Here is a 16,007-nt window from a genome sequence, read left to right on the forward strand (position 1 = left end):
TTCCCTCTAATATCTGAGAAGATAGAAATTCAACTACTGACGTGTTATCATTAAACACAAAGCAAATCTAAACCATTATAATCTGCTGAAATAGATAAATTTATTATCAAGATGCTTTTTAAGTACCTGGTAACCAGTATTTCTGGGCAAATTTCTATCTGCATTTTTCTGGTTTTCATATTTTCTACCTTCAGATTTTTTTGTGTCTAAAGAAAGATATTTAGTTTTCTCATAAAGTAATTTTTCTGGACTGCTAAGCTATACAGCCAATCACTGTAAATTATTTAATCACTAATGTTTATTCCTAAAGTCAAATCAATGTGAAATAGTTGCCATAATGGGATAATTAAAATTAACTGATTTCATGTACGATGTTTAAAAAAAAAATTGCTCAAACCACAGAATTTCTTACCAAATGTTCTTTGCTCTAAAAAATATGTTTGGTAATTAAACATAAACTGAAAATTCTGTTTTCAGTTTTTGTTTGGCAATGATAAAATTGTGTGCATATCTTATTTTTCGGTCATTACTTGTTTCTTTCAAAGCAGTCCCATTAAAAGTATGGCAAAAGCTTTCAAAGAAGTAGTTAACTCATTTTCAGAGACTACTTGTAAAATACACAAATCTTCCCACTTTTGCTCTGCTGTATAACCTCACCTTTGCAAGGCAGAAGCAAGCAGCCATCCTCACGCGGTAGAAGCACTGCTCCTGTTCCAGGATGTCGGTGAGTGCAAGCCGAGATGCTGGGGTCGGGAACTTTTCCAAGGCCAAGATGGATTCCTGCTGTGCAACAACATCCCTTTCATAGCGGAGCTGATACTGCCACATAAAGTCAGACTGCTCAAACTCTACCTTCCTCAGTACCGACATATCTGGATCTATTCTTATCCACAGCAAAGGGGAATCAGCACTGAAAGAAAACACAATTTTTAAACTTTATTTTTTAAAACATCAATCTCTTTTAGAATATAAAAACAAAGCAGTCAATAAGCCAGACACTTGTGACTCACACCTGTAATCATAGCTACTTGAGAGGCTGAGATTGGGAAGATTGGGTTCATGTTCAGCCCAGGAAAACAGTTCATCTGCCTCCCATCTCCAAAATAACTAGAGTGAAACGGACTGGAGGTGTGGCTCCAGTGATCCTATGCCTGCTTTGCAAGCATAAAGCCTTGAATTCAAACCTCAGTCCCACCAAAAAAAAAATTTTAAAAGCAGTTTAATAACCACATACTCCTTTAAATGTACTATTGAAGCCTGTAGAGATTCACTGTATTCATTTTTTAACTGTGCAGAGAAATTCTTCATTATGTTTATTATAAGTAATTCTTTCACAATGTTTCAATCTTGCTGAATAGATCTTCCAGGATAAAATGAGTTGTCATATAGGATTTAAATTCCCCATTTTCTATCAAAATATTATTTTCAGCATTTTTATTTGTGATTACATGATGAGAGACAGGACACTGATATCAAATTTCATCATCTAACCTCTGAAAGAATAATAATTGACATGGCTATAAATAGTAACCTTTACAGAAATCAATTTGACTAATAAATCAATGCACTTATTTTACTAAATTAATTTAATTAAAATAAATTTAACTTATTAAATAAATCAAATATAGTTTTTTAAAAAATGCTAGCCTCAAGATTACCTTTTGCAAACAGGGAGTTCTGAAAATCATATTTTCTGTTTGTATGTATGTATATTACTGGGATTTAAACTCAGGGCCTCATGCCTGCTTGTCAGTCAGACACTCCACCACTTGTGCCACACCTCACACCCTCTTTTTTTGCATTAGTTATTTTCTCCCATTTATGCCCAGGCTGGCCTGGACTGAAATCCTATTTATGTTTTCCATGTAACTGGGATGAGAGGTGCACAACACCCACGCCCGGCTCTTATGGATTGAGATGGGGACTTGTGAACTTTTTGCCCAGGCTGGCCTGGAACCAAAATTCTCTGATCTCTGCCTTAGGAGTAGCTAGGATTACAGGTACAGGATTACAGCTAGGATTACTGTGCCTGGCTCTGAAATCATATTTCGAAGGCATAGCATGAGTTTATCTTCATGTACTTTTCAAGTAACAAGTACAGCTTAAAAATCAGCCTTTTCATCAAAAGACCACCACTTGTAGTATTAATTCAATTCAACAAATATTGGGTGGGTACTACAGATAAGCTACTTGCTATGTAAAAATTTACATTCACACACTGAACTTGACGGACAAGTGGACAAAATCTGCACATAAACTGTAGTAATAATTCGTCACTCAAATTAGTAAACAATTACAGATGTTTTATAAAAAAATACACAGGCAGAGGATGGACAGGCAAAATGACAAACATTATACCATACTGTATTTAAAAATGGAGCACTATCAATACGCAACACCACATAAAATTCAGAACAGTGATTTTTTTTTTTCTGGTGGTTCTGGGGCTTGAACTCAGGGATTCGTGCTTGCCAGACAGGTGTTCTTCCACTTCAGTCATGCCCCGCTAGAATAATTTTTAAGTTGTGTTCTGCAAATACATGTCTTGGAGCTTTGTTCCAAAGACAATCCATATAACCTGATCTATAGCACCTGAAAGTCACTGGAACTATAAACTACCAGGCCCCGCAACTGAAGTACTGAATCAGAAACTGCATTTTAAGATCCCCAATGATTCACATGCACATCACAGTTTGAGAAGCACTGCTCAAGAAGCCACCAAGAGAGTGCAAGAAAGTTGCCTATTTGAGGATGTGCCCATTCCCATAACAAAATTGCATATTCACTTAGCTTTGCCTCATCCATACCAGATAAACTTTTGTATCTTTAATGAATTAAGATTTTATTTAAAATTTGTTTCTGCATAGTTTGTATAGTGTTAGAGCCATACGTTGTTTGCCTGTAATCCCAGCACTTGGGAAGTTGAGGCATGAGGATCACAAGTGCAAGGCCAACTGAGGTTACAAAACAAGACTCTGTTCCCAGAATAGGTAAGTAAATAAATAAAAAAGTTTTAAAAGCAGTTACTTCAAGGATAATTAACGTACTTTTAAGTTACTTACTCCATTGCAGAAAGATCCATGTCAACTTCTTCTCCATTCATCAGCGGAATTTTTTTTTTCTTATTCCTACATTTAAGGAAAAGTAAGTTTGAAAATTGGAAGAATTCAAAATCCGAATGGAGATAAAGACCTGCTAAAGTTCAAACAAAGGATCTCACACAACAGTAAATATATACCATGTATAAAATGCAATGGAATTTAAAATCAACAAAATCTATTTATTTTGAAGCTAGAGGAAATGAAGAAAACATTGAAATCTTTTCCTGAATCAAAGTTTAACAAAAACAGATATATATATATATATATAATCAAATGTCAACTTAAAGCACGTACATTCCTAAGAACTGGTAGGTGCAATTTTACAAAGATAAAAATAAAAGAAATCCTTTGTAACAAATGAAATAATAACCAGACTAAAATGAATTGTAAATATTCCAGATCAAACTGTTCTGCATGTGCAAGGCTGGGTCCCATGTAAAATAAGGTGATTAACTAATAAAACAACTTATCAGTAATAACTGACATGTAGAACTAGTTAATACACAAGGAAACTTAAGATGAGCAAAGTAAAAGGAACTGTCACCATGTAAACTACTCCTGTATCATAAAAACTATTGGATGGCATGTTAAAATTTGGAGAAAGATGAATAGGAATGGAACAGAAAACCAAGTCTTTCTGTGTTCCTCACACCAAAGAATACTCAAATGGCCCACTGTTATTACAGGGGGGAAAAAAACCCAAGGAAATGTGAAAAGTGTAGCAATCAGACATTCCAACTTTCCAAGGTGGACAGGACAAAAAGAAATGGGATTTCACTCTGAATTAAGAAAGAATTTTCTCTCAGTAAGAATGACTACAGAAAGCTTTCAGAATCAAGTTCTGGCCTTCAAAATCAACATTCTCATCTAAGCATAGTAATCAATTTAAGGCTTTTGCTCCTGAAATGTTGCCATTACTACACATTCCCCCAGTAAAGCACAGAAATGTTCTTGTCTTTCACTGTCCAGAGTAAATGTTAAGCACTGAGTTGAAAAATAATAAAGGAAAAATATGTTAATAAACGGTAAGCTGTTAAGACATCCCTCCTGTTTTTTTTTTTTTTTTTTGAGACAGGGTCTCACTGTGCAGCCTAGGCTGACTTTGAACCCATGATCCTTCTGCCTCAGCCTCCATGTCCAACTTGGATATTTTTTCAGTGAAGAGGCAATTTGCCTTTGCAAGATATCAGAAATGTTCTGTGGTGAGGTGGTATCTCACTATGGTTTTTATTTGGATTGTCCTAATAATTAGTGATGTTGAACGTTTTTTCACACATATTTTTGCCACTGGCATGTCTTCTTTGGAGAAATGTCTATTTACATCTATTATTTATTTTTAATTGAGTTAAATAGCTATGATCAGAAAATCAAAAGGTAAGTGCTAGCAAGGATGTGAAAAAAGGGAAACCTTGCACAATATTAATGAGGATGTAAATTATAACAATAATTACGGAAAAGGAGGGTTCCACAAAGAAACTAAAACTAGAACTACCGTAGGATCCAGCAATTCTACTACTGGGTATATATCCAAAGAAAAGGAAATCAGTATGTTAAAAAGACATCTGAATTCCCATGTTTACAGTAGCACTATTTACAATAGTCAAGAAAAGGAAACAACCTGTAACTGATGAATGGGTAAAGAGAATGTAGTACACACACATAATGTGTGTACTCTTCAACTATAAAAAAGAATGAAATCCTGTCATTTTCACTACCACCAGATAGGACTGGGGATCACTGTATTAAATGAAATAAATCATGTTCCATGTTCCAGAAAACAAGTACCTCATGATCTCACGTTTATGTGGAATATAAAAATACTGATCTTCATATTGAGAATACAATGGTGTTAATGGAGGCTGGGAGATGGGAAAAGGTTGATGAATGGGTACTAAATTATAAAGAGGACTAAGTAGTTCTGGATGCTATTACACAATAGAGTGACTGAGATAACAATTCTGTGCTATTTATTTTAAAAAGCCAGGAAATAAAATGTTTTCATTATAAAGAAATGGCTGATGTTTGAGGATGTTTTTAAATCTGATTTAAATATTACACTATACATCAAATCATATGGTAATCCATTAATGTTTATAATTTGTTTTCATGTATCAATTTAAATAATCAATTTAAATTAAAAAATAAAAACAAAAACAAAAAACAAGAAAGAGATGTACTTTATGAATCTGAGTCAGGAATATTCCAGCAAGTGAGAGGCATATTTTATGAGTTGGAATCAGAAATATTCCTACTGAATTCAAAGTATTATATTTAGAGTGGTATAAAATGAGTATTTTTCCAAGAATTATGCAATGCATAAATGGCTTGTAAACACAAGGGCTACCTATGGACAATAAAACAAAATTTCTTAAAAAAAAAAATGTTCTGGAAGGGCAGGGTAGCATTTAGTAAAAGCAAAGAGAGTAAACAAGATGCAAGTGCTTTTACTGTTCTGTGTGTGTGTGGTACGGGGGTTCAACTTGGCCTCAAGTTTGTTAGGCAGGCGCTCTACTACTTGAGCCATTCTACTAGCACAAGAACTTTTAATATTTTAATAACATATTTAGTTCTTTGCCTGAAATTATCATTATTCCAGTATTTCTTGTAGATACTAACATAACAAAAATGAGCCTAAGCTATTTGTCTTGAATTTTTCCTATCTCCAAAGACTGAAACTTCTGTTTTGCTCTCTCAACTGCTCCTTTCTCCTCACAAAACAAGGACCTCAAACCTAAATTTTAAAAATTAGTTATTTAATTCTAAAACTAAAACGTCATCAAGACTAGAAAGCAAGCAAAATACATTTGGTATTGCTAACTTGAAGTAAAATAGGAAGAAAAAGATACTAGATAACATGTTTTTTACCTAAAAAATTTGGTATACAACAGGATTTTTATTTTGGCACTTTTAATCTGTGGGATTTGAAGTTTAAGCTCCAGTTTATAGTTATGATTCAAATGCCTACCTTCTGCTTTTGGAATGGCAGGGTATATCATGTTTGAGGCTATTTTCTTCAATTTGCAATGTATGATTGAAAGATCCATCTAACTCCTGCACTGTAACTTTAAGTGGTCCCTTTAAAAAAAAAAATTTTTTTTCAAAGACACTGCTAGAAAAATACCAACATGTACATTTGCACATTCAGATATATACATATATATCAATACATAAAATAATAATACAGCAAAGAAGTATCTACATACATAGAAAGGCAACTGGTAACCAAGAAGGGGGAACTGGGACAATATGAGTCCCTTAAAATCCATGTGCATCTCCTGTTCTTTTCATTGGTACATGTTATTTTCTCAATTTATTCTCTACAAACACATCACATTATAAAGCTTCTAATCACCTTAAGCCCTTCCAATACTAAAACTGTAGAAACGATGGTGTAAAAGGCCCTGTTGGAAACAACACTTACCACATATTTCTGAGTTCCAGGAGATGTATAATCTTGTTTTATTTCCAGTTCTAAGACATTTCGTTTTCTATTAAATGCAAAACTTCCATAAAATTTTACCACTCCACTCTGGTCTCTGAAGAATTGTAAAGGAAATTTTACATACTAAAATGAGTATATACTAAAAAAATGTTGTTTGTTATGGTATTAAGAATTTTCAAATATATTCCCACAAGATCAAAGTCCCAAAGCAAGCTTTATTATATTCCAGGTGGCAAAGTATTCAAAAGACTTGTAAAAATTGTTTCCCCAGATTTAGAAAAAAATTCTGAGACATTGAGAAAATTGTGTTTTGGAAGACGTAAAACCACTTTACTGGATTAATATAATAGTGTTTTGAAATAAAAAATGCAAAAATTGCAAAATTCCAAGATACCACTAAGTTGTACCAACCTCTAACCACATCTGAAAGTCACTAGACCATTTCATCTGTAAGTAGTGCCACAAAGCCTGTCTGGAGGGTTATTTACCTCACCTAACATCAAACCTACCTCTTTAATCACATATTAAAAAGTACTTCAAAATATGCCAAAGTTTACAAATATAAATATGTGTGTATGTATATGTATTTCAAAGATTAGTAGGAGCTTTGGAGCAATGACTCATTGTTCAGTTATTTCTGCTATTTTTTAAGAACTACCAATAGCTCATACTCCATTTAGACCTCCAATCTCTCTTCTTCCACTTTTCTCTTACACACAGCCCTTCCCCACCTTGCTGGACTGTTATTGAAAAGGATACACCCATTGCTTTATTAAAGGCTGAATGTCTTTGCCAGAAACATTTGAAATGGACTTCAAAAATCCAGATGTGGAAACCAACATCTGACTCCACATATGTGACTGGAACTTCTGAGATGAAGCAGTACTAGCCAGACTTAGCAACTTATTGAAAACCTGTAAAGATTAAAGTGTCATTTAATCACATAGTATATTGTTTTCAATTTGTGTATTACACCCACTTTGCACTATTACTTTATCACAGTCAGTTACAAAAGTAACAATTTTACAACTTATTATACATAGATTGTTCTAGTTAAAGACTAATTGACAGAAACTTCTAAACATTTATAAACAGTCAGAATATAAGAGCATTCATTCTTCCTACAAACATTATGAAATGTTGATGATGTATTGGGCAAAGAATACTGTATTCATCAAGAAAAAAAGAACAGTGGATCAAAGACCTTACTAGAAGGCTTGAAACTTTAAAACCAGTGCAGCAAAGAGCAGGGAATACACTGGAACATGTAGGTATTGGCAGTAACTTCCTAAATACAACTCCAAGGGCTCAACAACTAAGAGAAAGGACAAATGGGACTACATGAGACTGAAAAGCTTCTGTACAGCAAAGACAATGATCACCAGACTGAAGAAGCAGCACATAGAATGGGAGAAAATCTTTGTCAGTTATACATCTAACAAAGGATTAATAACCAGTATTTACAGGGAGTTCAAAAAACTAAAATTCCAAAGAATCAATGACCCAGTGAAGAAATGGGCAAATGCACTGAACAGAGCTTTTTCAAAGAAAGAAGTACAAATGGCAAAAAAAAACACATGAAGAAATGTTCAACATCCCTGGCCATAAACGAAATGATGCCATCTCACTACTGTCAGAATGGCTATCGTCAAGAACAGAAACAAACAATAACAAATGTTGGTGAGGTTGTGTGAAAAAGGAACCCTCATATACTGTTGGTGGGAATGTAAATTAGTATAACCACTATGGAAAACAGTATGGAGGTGCCTCAAAAAACTAAAAGGAAAACTTGCCATATGATCCAGCAATACCACTTCTAGGTATATATCCAAAGGAATGTAAGTCAGGACACAGTAAAGACACCTGCATACCTATGCAGCATTACTCACAATAGCCAAGTTATGGAAACAGCCAAGATGCCCTACAACTGATGAATGGATTAATAAGAAAATGTGTTATTTATATACAATGCAATTTTACTTAGCCATAAAGATTAATGAAATTTTGTTGTTCACAGGTAAATGTATGGAACTAGAGATCATCTTAAGTTAGCCAGGTTTAGAAAGACAAAGGTCACTTTTTTCTCTCATATGTGGAATATAGATCCAGTACAAATACAAGCATAATCATATATACATACAAATATATAGAGAATATGTTTCCAAAAGGGGGTCTGTTAGAGAAGACTAACAAAGGAGGAAAAGAAGAAAAGAATAATAGAGTATTCATGAAATATATCACAGCTGTGTGAGGACACGTCACAATGAAACACACTGAAAACTGAACAACAAAGAACAGGAGGAGAAGGGGGAAGAGCAGTGCACAGGTCAGAATGATTTAAGCACAATATATTTATAGGTAAAATATCAAGGCAAAATTCCCACTGAATAATGAGCGGACACTTAAAGAAGGAAGAACAGAAATGTAAAACAGGTCATGTTAAAGAGGAGATATAGTGAGAGGGAGAGGGTAAATGAAGATGATATGAGTATGGTGGATGTACTCTCTACATGCATATGAAAATCGAACACTGAAACCTGTTGAAGTTACAGAAGGGAGAATAATAGAGGGGATGAACAAATAGCAGTATAATACATGTATATATAGAAGTGTCACAATGAAATCTCCTGTATAACTATCATATTCTAATAAAACCATTAAAAAGAAAAAAAGAACAATATGTTAACACCTATAACTGCTTATGCTGTTTTACATAGAAACTGAATATTAAAAAGTTAAGAATACTCATTAGGAGCATGATAAGCTCATGACTTAGAAATATATTAAATCTTATGTTTTCTTTTTTCCTACTTAAAAGAAAGGGGAGACAAGCACTGGTGGCTCACGCCTATAATCCTAGTTATTCAGGAGGCAGAGAACAGGAGAATCCTGATTTGAAGCTAGCCTGTGCAAATAATTCTTGAGACTGTATCTCAAAAATACCCAACAAAAAAAAGGGATAGCAGAGTGGATCAAGTGATAGGGTGTGTGCTTATCAAGTGTGAGGCCCTGAGTTCAAACCCTGGTACCACCAAAAAACAACAAAGAAAGGGCAGCAAAGCACTGTATCTCAGTGGTAGAGCGCTTGCCTACCACATATGGGGCCCTGGGTTCAATCATGAGCCCTATAATAAATAAATGTATAAATAAGAATACTCATTAGGATTGATACCGTGCTAAAAAGAAGAGTGACTTTCTTATGGACCATCTTCCCAACTTAATATTTCTGTTTTCCGATCTAAAGGTGAGGTGAAGGACAGAGGACTAAACAAACTTAGCTTTAGGGCAAACTTGAAATGCTTGCAAACATTATCACTGAAGTACATCTCCAGCAAAAATGTTTTTTAAAAGAATTCAGTTAGCTATTTCTTTACCTGCCTGCATCTAAGAGCACTATCAACAGGGAAAGTAGCTGAAGGTTTATAATGCACTTACCCGATTGCTACTATATCATCTCCAATATTGTAACTTCTTAAACCAAAACTTGCTACAAATGTGGCAAAATTTAGCACTAGCAAAAATAAACATCTTTTAGATTGGCTTAATATTTTTCTATTACAAACATTTCAAAATAGAACTTCATCCTTAATCTAAATATTGCAGAACACAAAATCATATGAATAAGTAAGTCTTGTTTGCTTGCTCACATTCTAATTCTATCTCCATGATAATCATTTGCTAACTGGGCAAAGTACGAATACATGCTGTATACCTGAGGAAGTGCAAATAAAAGCATAAGTCACTTAGCAGCCAAACAAAACTGTAACTGCAGACTCCTATTCTATAGAATAGTATTCAGATTACGCTTTCTTTACCACCACTAAGTTCTCAACTTTAGTACTTACTTGTAACATGAATTCCATGCTGATCCTATTTTCAATCAATCTCATCACAAGGTGAGCTTTACACTGAAACATGGTGTAGTATTCCCAGGACAGAGTATGTGGATGCTTTATTGAAAAGTGTAGATGGGATGCCGGGCTTTTAAAAAAAAGAAAACAATTTACTTAGTAACAAACTTGACTATTAAATAAGCAATATATTTCATGGCCACATCAAGATAGCACATCAAAAACTCAGGGAATACTTAACCCATTTCTTTAATACGAAGAAACATCTAAAATGAACTTAACTGGAAGAAATTTATGAAGACATGAAAGGACACAAAGGAAGTACATGTCAAGCTCCTAGGTGTGGAGACACAGTAACATATATTTAAATTCTCTCCAAACTTATCAACACAATCCATGCAATTACAATTAATATCCCAACATTAAGACATATACAAAATTATACTCAAGGTGGATTATATATCTAAAATAAACAACTAAGACAACAATAAAAGTACTAGAAGAAAATAAAGGAAAAACGTTTCTATAATCCTAGAGTACTATAAATTTTCCTAATGAAAAATATAAAATCTGGAGCACATAAAGACCAGAAAGACTAGGTAAAAATTAAAAATTTTGACATGATTAAAAAGATCACTAGTAAGAGAAAGATACATGGTCCAAGTAAAAAATACTTATGACATTATATGAACATTTAAGTTGTTTATAATTTTTCACTATTATAAAATGCTATGATAAGTATCTTTTTACACATTTGAAAGTGTTTTAGCATGGTAAATGCCTAGAAGCAGAATTTCTAAATGATTACATATCTAGAAGCAGTTGGATCTAAAATTTTGATTGGTGCCAAGGAGTTACCATTCAAAAATGTGCCAAATCATATTCTCACAATCAAAGTATGAGTGGTGCACCCTCCAAAAGTCACATTGAAAAATAATCCCCAGTGCAACTGTATTAAGGGTGCAACCTTTGGGAGGTAATTATGTCATCAGGGGTCCACCCTCATGAAAGAGAACAGTATCCTAATACAAGGGCTCAAGGTTGAAGGAAGCTCTCTTGCCCTAGTGTCCCTTACAGAGTGTGTGGAAACAGTGCTCCTCCTCTCTGGAAGATGCTACAACAAGGAGCCATCTGGGAGTCAGAGAGTAAACCTTTCAGACATCAATTCTACTTATCCCTCAATCTTGGATTTACCAGCCTCCAGCTTCTCCATGATTAGAAACAATGAGAAATAAAATTCTATCACTTATAAATTATCTAGTCTATGGTATTTAGTTATAGCAGTATAAACTAAGGCAAATGGTATGGGTATTAACCTAACTTAAAAACATAGCAAACTGAAATTTATATTTTATCAATCTAGTAATTACTTGTAAAATTATTTTTATATGTCACATACTACTTCCAACTACACAGATATTACCTGCCTTTAAGCTTTAACAATGAGAGGTGATGGTGACTCATTCCAAGCTACTCAGAAGGCAGCGATCAGGAAAATAAGAGTTTGAAGCCAGGCCAGGCAAATAATTTGAGAGACCCTATCTCAAAAATACCCAACACAAAAAAAGGGCTGGAGGAGTGGCTCAAGTAGCACAGCACCTGTCTAGCAAGCATGAGGCTGTTAGTTCAAACCCCAGTACTGCCAAAAACCCACAAAGCTTTAACATTAACTCTAAAACATTGAAGGTTAAATAGATGCCAGATACAATGTAATGTTATGTGGCTCTTTAAATGGAATGAAGTAAACTATATGTAGTCACAAGGAATACTTACCAAAATATACTGATATGGATGATTTAAAAAAAAAATAGGGCTGGTGGAGTGGCTCAAGTGGAGGATTGCCTGCTTAGCAAGTGTGAGGCCTGAGTTCAGACCCCAGTGCTAAATAAATAAGTAAGTAAGTACCAGGGGAGGGACCCTGACCCTGCCACATACTGCTTGGCCTCTCAAGCTTTCCTTGGAAATCTAGGTGGAAGCCTCTATGATCCCTTAACTCTTATATTCTACATGCCTACAAAGCCAGCATCATAAGGACAATGCCAGGTCTGCCACCTTCTCAAGCAGCAGCCCCCTTAAGCCTTGGCTGCAGTGGCATCTGAGTACCTGGATGGCTGAACTAAGGGGAATTACTTTCCAGGGGACTCTGCACATCCTGGAGCTCCTTTATCAAAGCAAAGTCTTGTCTCAAATGAGTTAAAACCTCTACATCCTCAGGCTGTGGCTGGTAGGTTCTAGCTAATTCCTAAGGTGCCTTCAAGGAATTTTTTCTATTGTCTAGATGAAAAGTACTTGGCTTCTTTTTAATGGCCCCTATTCTCTTCAGCAGTTACACTTCCGTTGGCCCAAACTGTACCCAACTTCCTTTCTGAGTAACATAAAGTTTATGCTCCACTTTTTGCTCACAGTTTTTCACAGTAACTCCCGCCTATAAAATCCATGCCACAGCCTGAATGCCAGACTGCATTGAAATTTCCTCCACTATATTAACTAGTTAATAATTTTCAAATTCAGCCTCATAGACTCTCAGGACACAGATAAAACATGTTTTTTGGGTTTTGCCAGAACATAACCCACACAGCTTCTTGTCCAATTCCCCATAGAGTCCTTATTCTCATCGGCATTTTGGTTCCAATAGAATCACCCACTAAGTTCTCCTCACAGCTTTCTAGGGCTTCTCTAGCCTCCATCTCCAAACTCTTCTAAACTCTTTCCACATACCAGCTTCAAAGGCTTAAAACCCACACGGTCAGGTTTAGTTATAGCAATGACTCCAGTTCTAGTGTTAATTTTCCGTGTTAGTCAAACTTTTCAAAGTAACAAACTACCTGAGCAAAACAACTTAAGGGAGGATGGATTTATTTTGACTGATGGTTTCAATTCATCATGGTAGTGATGGCATGATGGAGCTGAGCACCTCACTTCATAGCAGCCAGGAAGCACAAGAGAGAAGGGAAGAGAGGGAAAAAAGGAGAGAGGGAGACAGGGCTTTCCCCTTTTCCCCCTTTCACTCCATCCTGCCTCCAGCCAATGGGATGGTTCCACCCACAACACCTTCATTCAGGGTGGGTCTTTCCCTCCCCCCACTAGTAACTCACTCTAGAAACTCCTTCAGACACACCTAGAGATGTACTTTAGTAATTTTCCTAGGTGCTTCTCCATCAAATTAGGTTGATAATGAAGATTAACCATCACAATAAGCAATTCAATGAAAACAGTATGATAAAGGCTAACTCAAGTGGTAGAGGGCCTGCCTAGCAAACTGAGGCCCTGAGTTCAAACCCCAGCAGAGGGGGATGGGAAGAACAGTATGATATAATGGCACAAAGAAATTAACATGGAAAACAGAAAACTCTTATATATTTAAAAATCTTTTTACACTTAAATCCTTACAGTCACTTTGTGCAATTGAAAACAGTAAACCAGGGCAAGGGGGAAGAGGGAGAATAATGGAGGGGATGTACCAAACCAGGGTATATGGTCCACATATATAAAAATGTCACAGCGAAATCCCCTGTACAATATTATATACTAATAAAAATGTTAAAAACAAAACAACAAAAAATGACAATCCAAGCTGGTTGCCAGTGGCTAATCCTAGCTACTTGGTAGTCTTGAGATCAGGAGGTTCATGATTTGAGGCCAGCTTGGGCAGGCCCCATCACAAGACCCCATCTCAACCAACAGCGTGGGTGGGGGTGAGGTGGAGGGAGCATATGGTGGCTTTCACCATATGTAAAGCTTACAATAGAAGGATTACAGTCCAAGTCAGCCTGGGCAAAAAGCAAGACATGAACAAAAAGAAGGTGTGGCTCAAACGACAGAGCACCTGCCTGATAATTGCAAAGCTCCGAATTCAAACCTCAGTACTGCCAACAAAATAAACCAATGAAAGGATTAATGAGATCACTACCAATGTTTTTGCAATCAATATTTTTGGATACTACTTATTTGGCTTTGTGTTTGCCTCTAGAAATAAAGAAGTAATCCTTTAAGAGCGATCTCATAAAGCAAGCTTTATAGGCTGGAAGCTCAAGTGATAGAGGGCTGGGTTCAGCTCAAACCCCAGTACTGCCAAAAAGAAAAAAATAGAAAAAATGATCTCTAAACAATTAACATACTTATCCTTTTCTTTTCCTCCACCAAAAATGGGATGCAGTAAAACTCCCCCAGTTTTCAGTTCATATGCCACAATTTTATCTAGTTCCTAAAAAAAGATACAAAAATAGAAGTCAGTGTGAAAACTCTTCCATATAACAAATTTTAGGACTAACCTGTAAATTGTCTTTCCTGGAATCGCAATGTAAGACATGTGAAATGTATTTGGAGAATAGTTTATACTCTTATAAATAAAGCAATCTACACAGCTGGCTAACACTCAGAGTCAAAAAGCTTTCTCTACTTTTTGATGTCAGGGCTGGCCAGAAGCCTGTCAATTTTTCCTTGTGGTTCTTTTCACTCTCTCTGACCTGTCTTCCTTCTCAGTATTTTGCTTCCAGAGACTTTGGCAAGTAAAAAGAAATAGGGATAAATTATGTCAGAAACCCATCATTTTAAAACTTCTCCAGTCTTTTCTATGACATACATTAAAGAGAAAGTGAAAAAAAAAAAAAGATAATGCCACAACTGCACTGGAAACTCATGACAGCATAGTGAAGGCATTAAACTTATAACAATACCTTACACGTTATAAGTGGCAAGTTACTTCCTTCTTTTGAATTAAAGAATAGGACCTAACAGTTCTAGATGCATGAATCCTTTACTAGCTCTATATGCATGATGTCTTTAATAACTAACTTTTTGGCCTAAGTATACGACTGGATTATAAAAATGTATAAAATAAGAATGTAGGAAGATAAAAGAATCTATTTAGTAATGATATAAAGGCTGGGATTTTTCTACCTGAGAAGTAAGAATCTAAGCACAATGTGATTAAAGTATGTATGTATATGATCAGAATGGGATATATGAAATACAGATAATTTTTAATTTTGGTCAAATTTTTAAATAATAGGAAAATGATGTGACAATGATAGAGAACATAAATACATTAAAAGACTAGCCATAACTGGGCACAGGTGAATCATGCTTGTGCTCCTATCTATTCAGAAGGCTGAGACTGGGAGGACTGTGGTTCAAGACCAGCCCAGGAAAATAGTTTGTGAGACCCCATCTCTAAAATAACCAGAGCAAAATGGACTGGAGGTGTGGCTTGACAGGTACAGTGGCTGCTTTCCAAGCATGAAGTTCTGAATTCAAACCCCAGCCCCACTTAAAAATAAAAAAAATTACCCAGCATATAATAAGCAGTTACTATGTGCAAAGTACCATGTACATGACATATGCAGTGTTTCACAATCTCTGCCCAAGGGATAGATACTGCTGTTATGTTCCTCACACAGATGAGACTTGAAAGATTAACCAGTCATAGAAGAACACAAACTTAGAAAGCACTATTATAAATAAGCTGGGAAATATCTAATAACTGACTTGGTGTTTAAAGAGTTTAAATATTTTCTTTCTAGGGAAAACAAAAGCTTTAGGACCAAAACTGACATTGAAAACTAGAAAAAAACAGACTGTTAGTCTTTCTCAGTAAGTGATTCTCATCCTGTT

The 16,007-nt window shown here is 35.3% G+C and overlaps 1 protein-coding gene across 3 annotated transcripts in view; it reads right to left on the bottom strand.

Annotated features, from left to right (window-relative positions):
- Taf2 (TATA-box binding protein associated factor 2) overlaps nucleotides 1–16,007 on the bottom strand; it is an 86,501-nt gene that overhangs the window by 48,753 nt on the left and 21,741 nt on the right. For all 3 annotated transcript variants that reach the window (XM_074069124.1, XM_074069122.1, XM_074069123.1), the window contains 7 exons: nucleotides 14,513–14,598; nucleotides 10,389–10,524; nucleotides 7,303–7,457; nucleotides 6,523–6,637; nucleotides 6,067–6,176; nucleotides 3,063–3,128; nucleotides 658–910 (listed from right to left, as the gene is read on the bottom strand). In XM_074069124.1, the coding sequence (XP_073925225.1) occupies nucleotides 658–910; nucleotides 3,063–3,128; nucleotides 6,067–6,176; nucleotides 6,523–6,637; nucleotides 7,303–7,457; nucleotides 10,389–10,524; nucleotides 14,513–14,598 (921 nt within the window). The remainder of the gene's footprint in view (nucleotides 1–657; nucleotides 911–3,062; nucleotides 3,129–6,066; nucleotides 6,177–6,522; nucleotides 6,638–7,302; nucleotides 7,458–10,388; nucleotides 10,525–14,512; nucleotides 14,599–16,007) is intronic.

This window comes from Castor canadensis, chromosome 3 (genome assembly GCF_047511655.1).
Source record: "Castor canadensis chromosome 3, mCasCan1.hap1v2, whole genome shotgun sequence".
In the NCBI taxonomy this organism is placed as follows: Eukaryota; Metazoa; Chordata; class Mammalia; order Rodentia; family Castoridae; genus Castor; species Castor canadensis.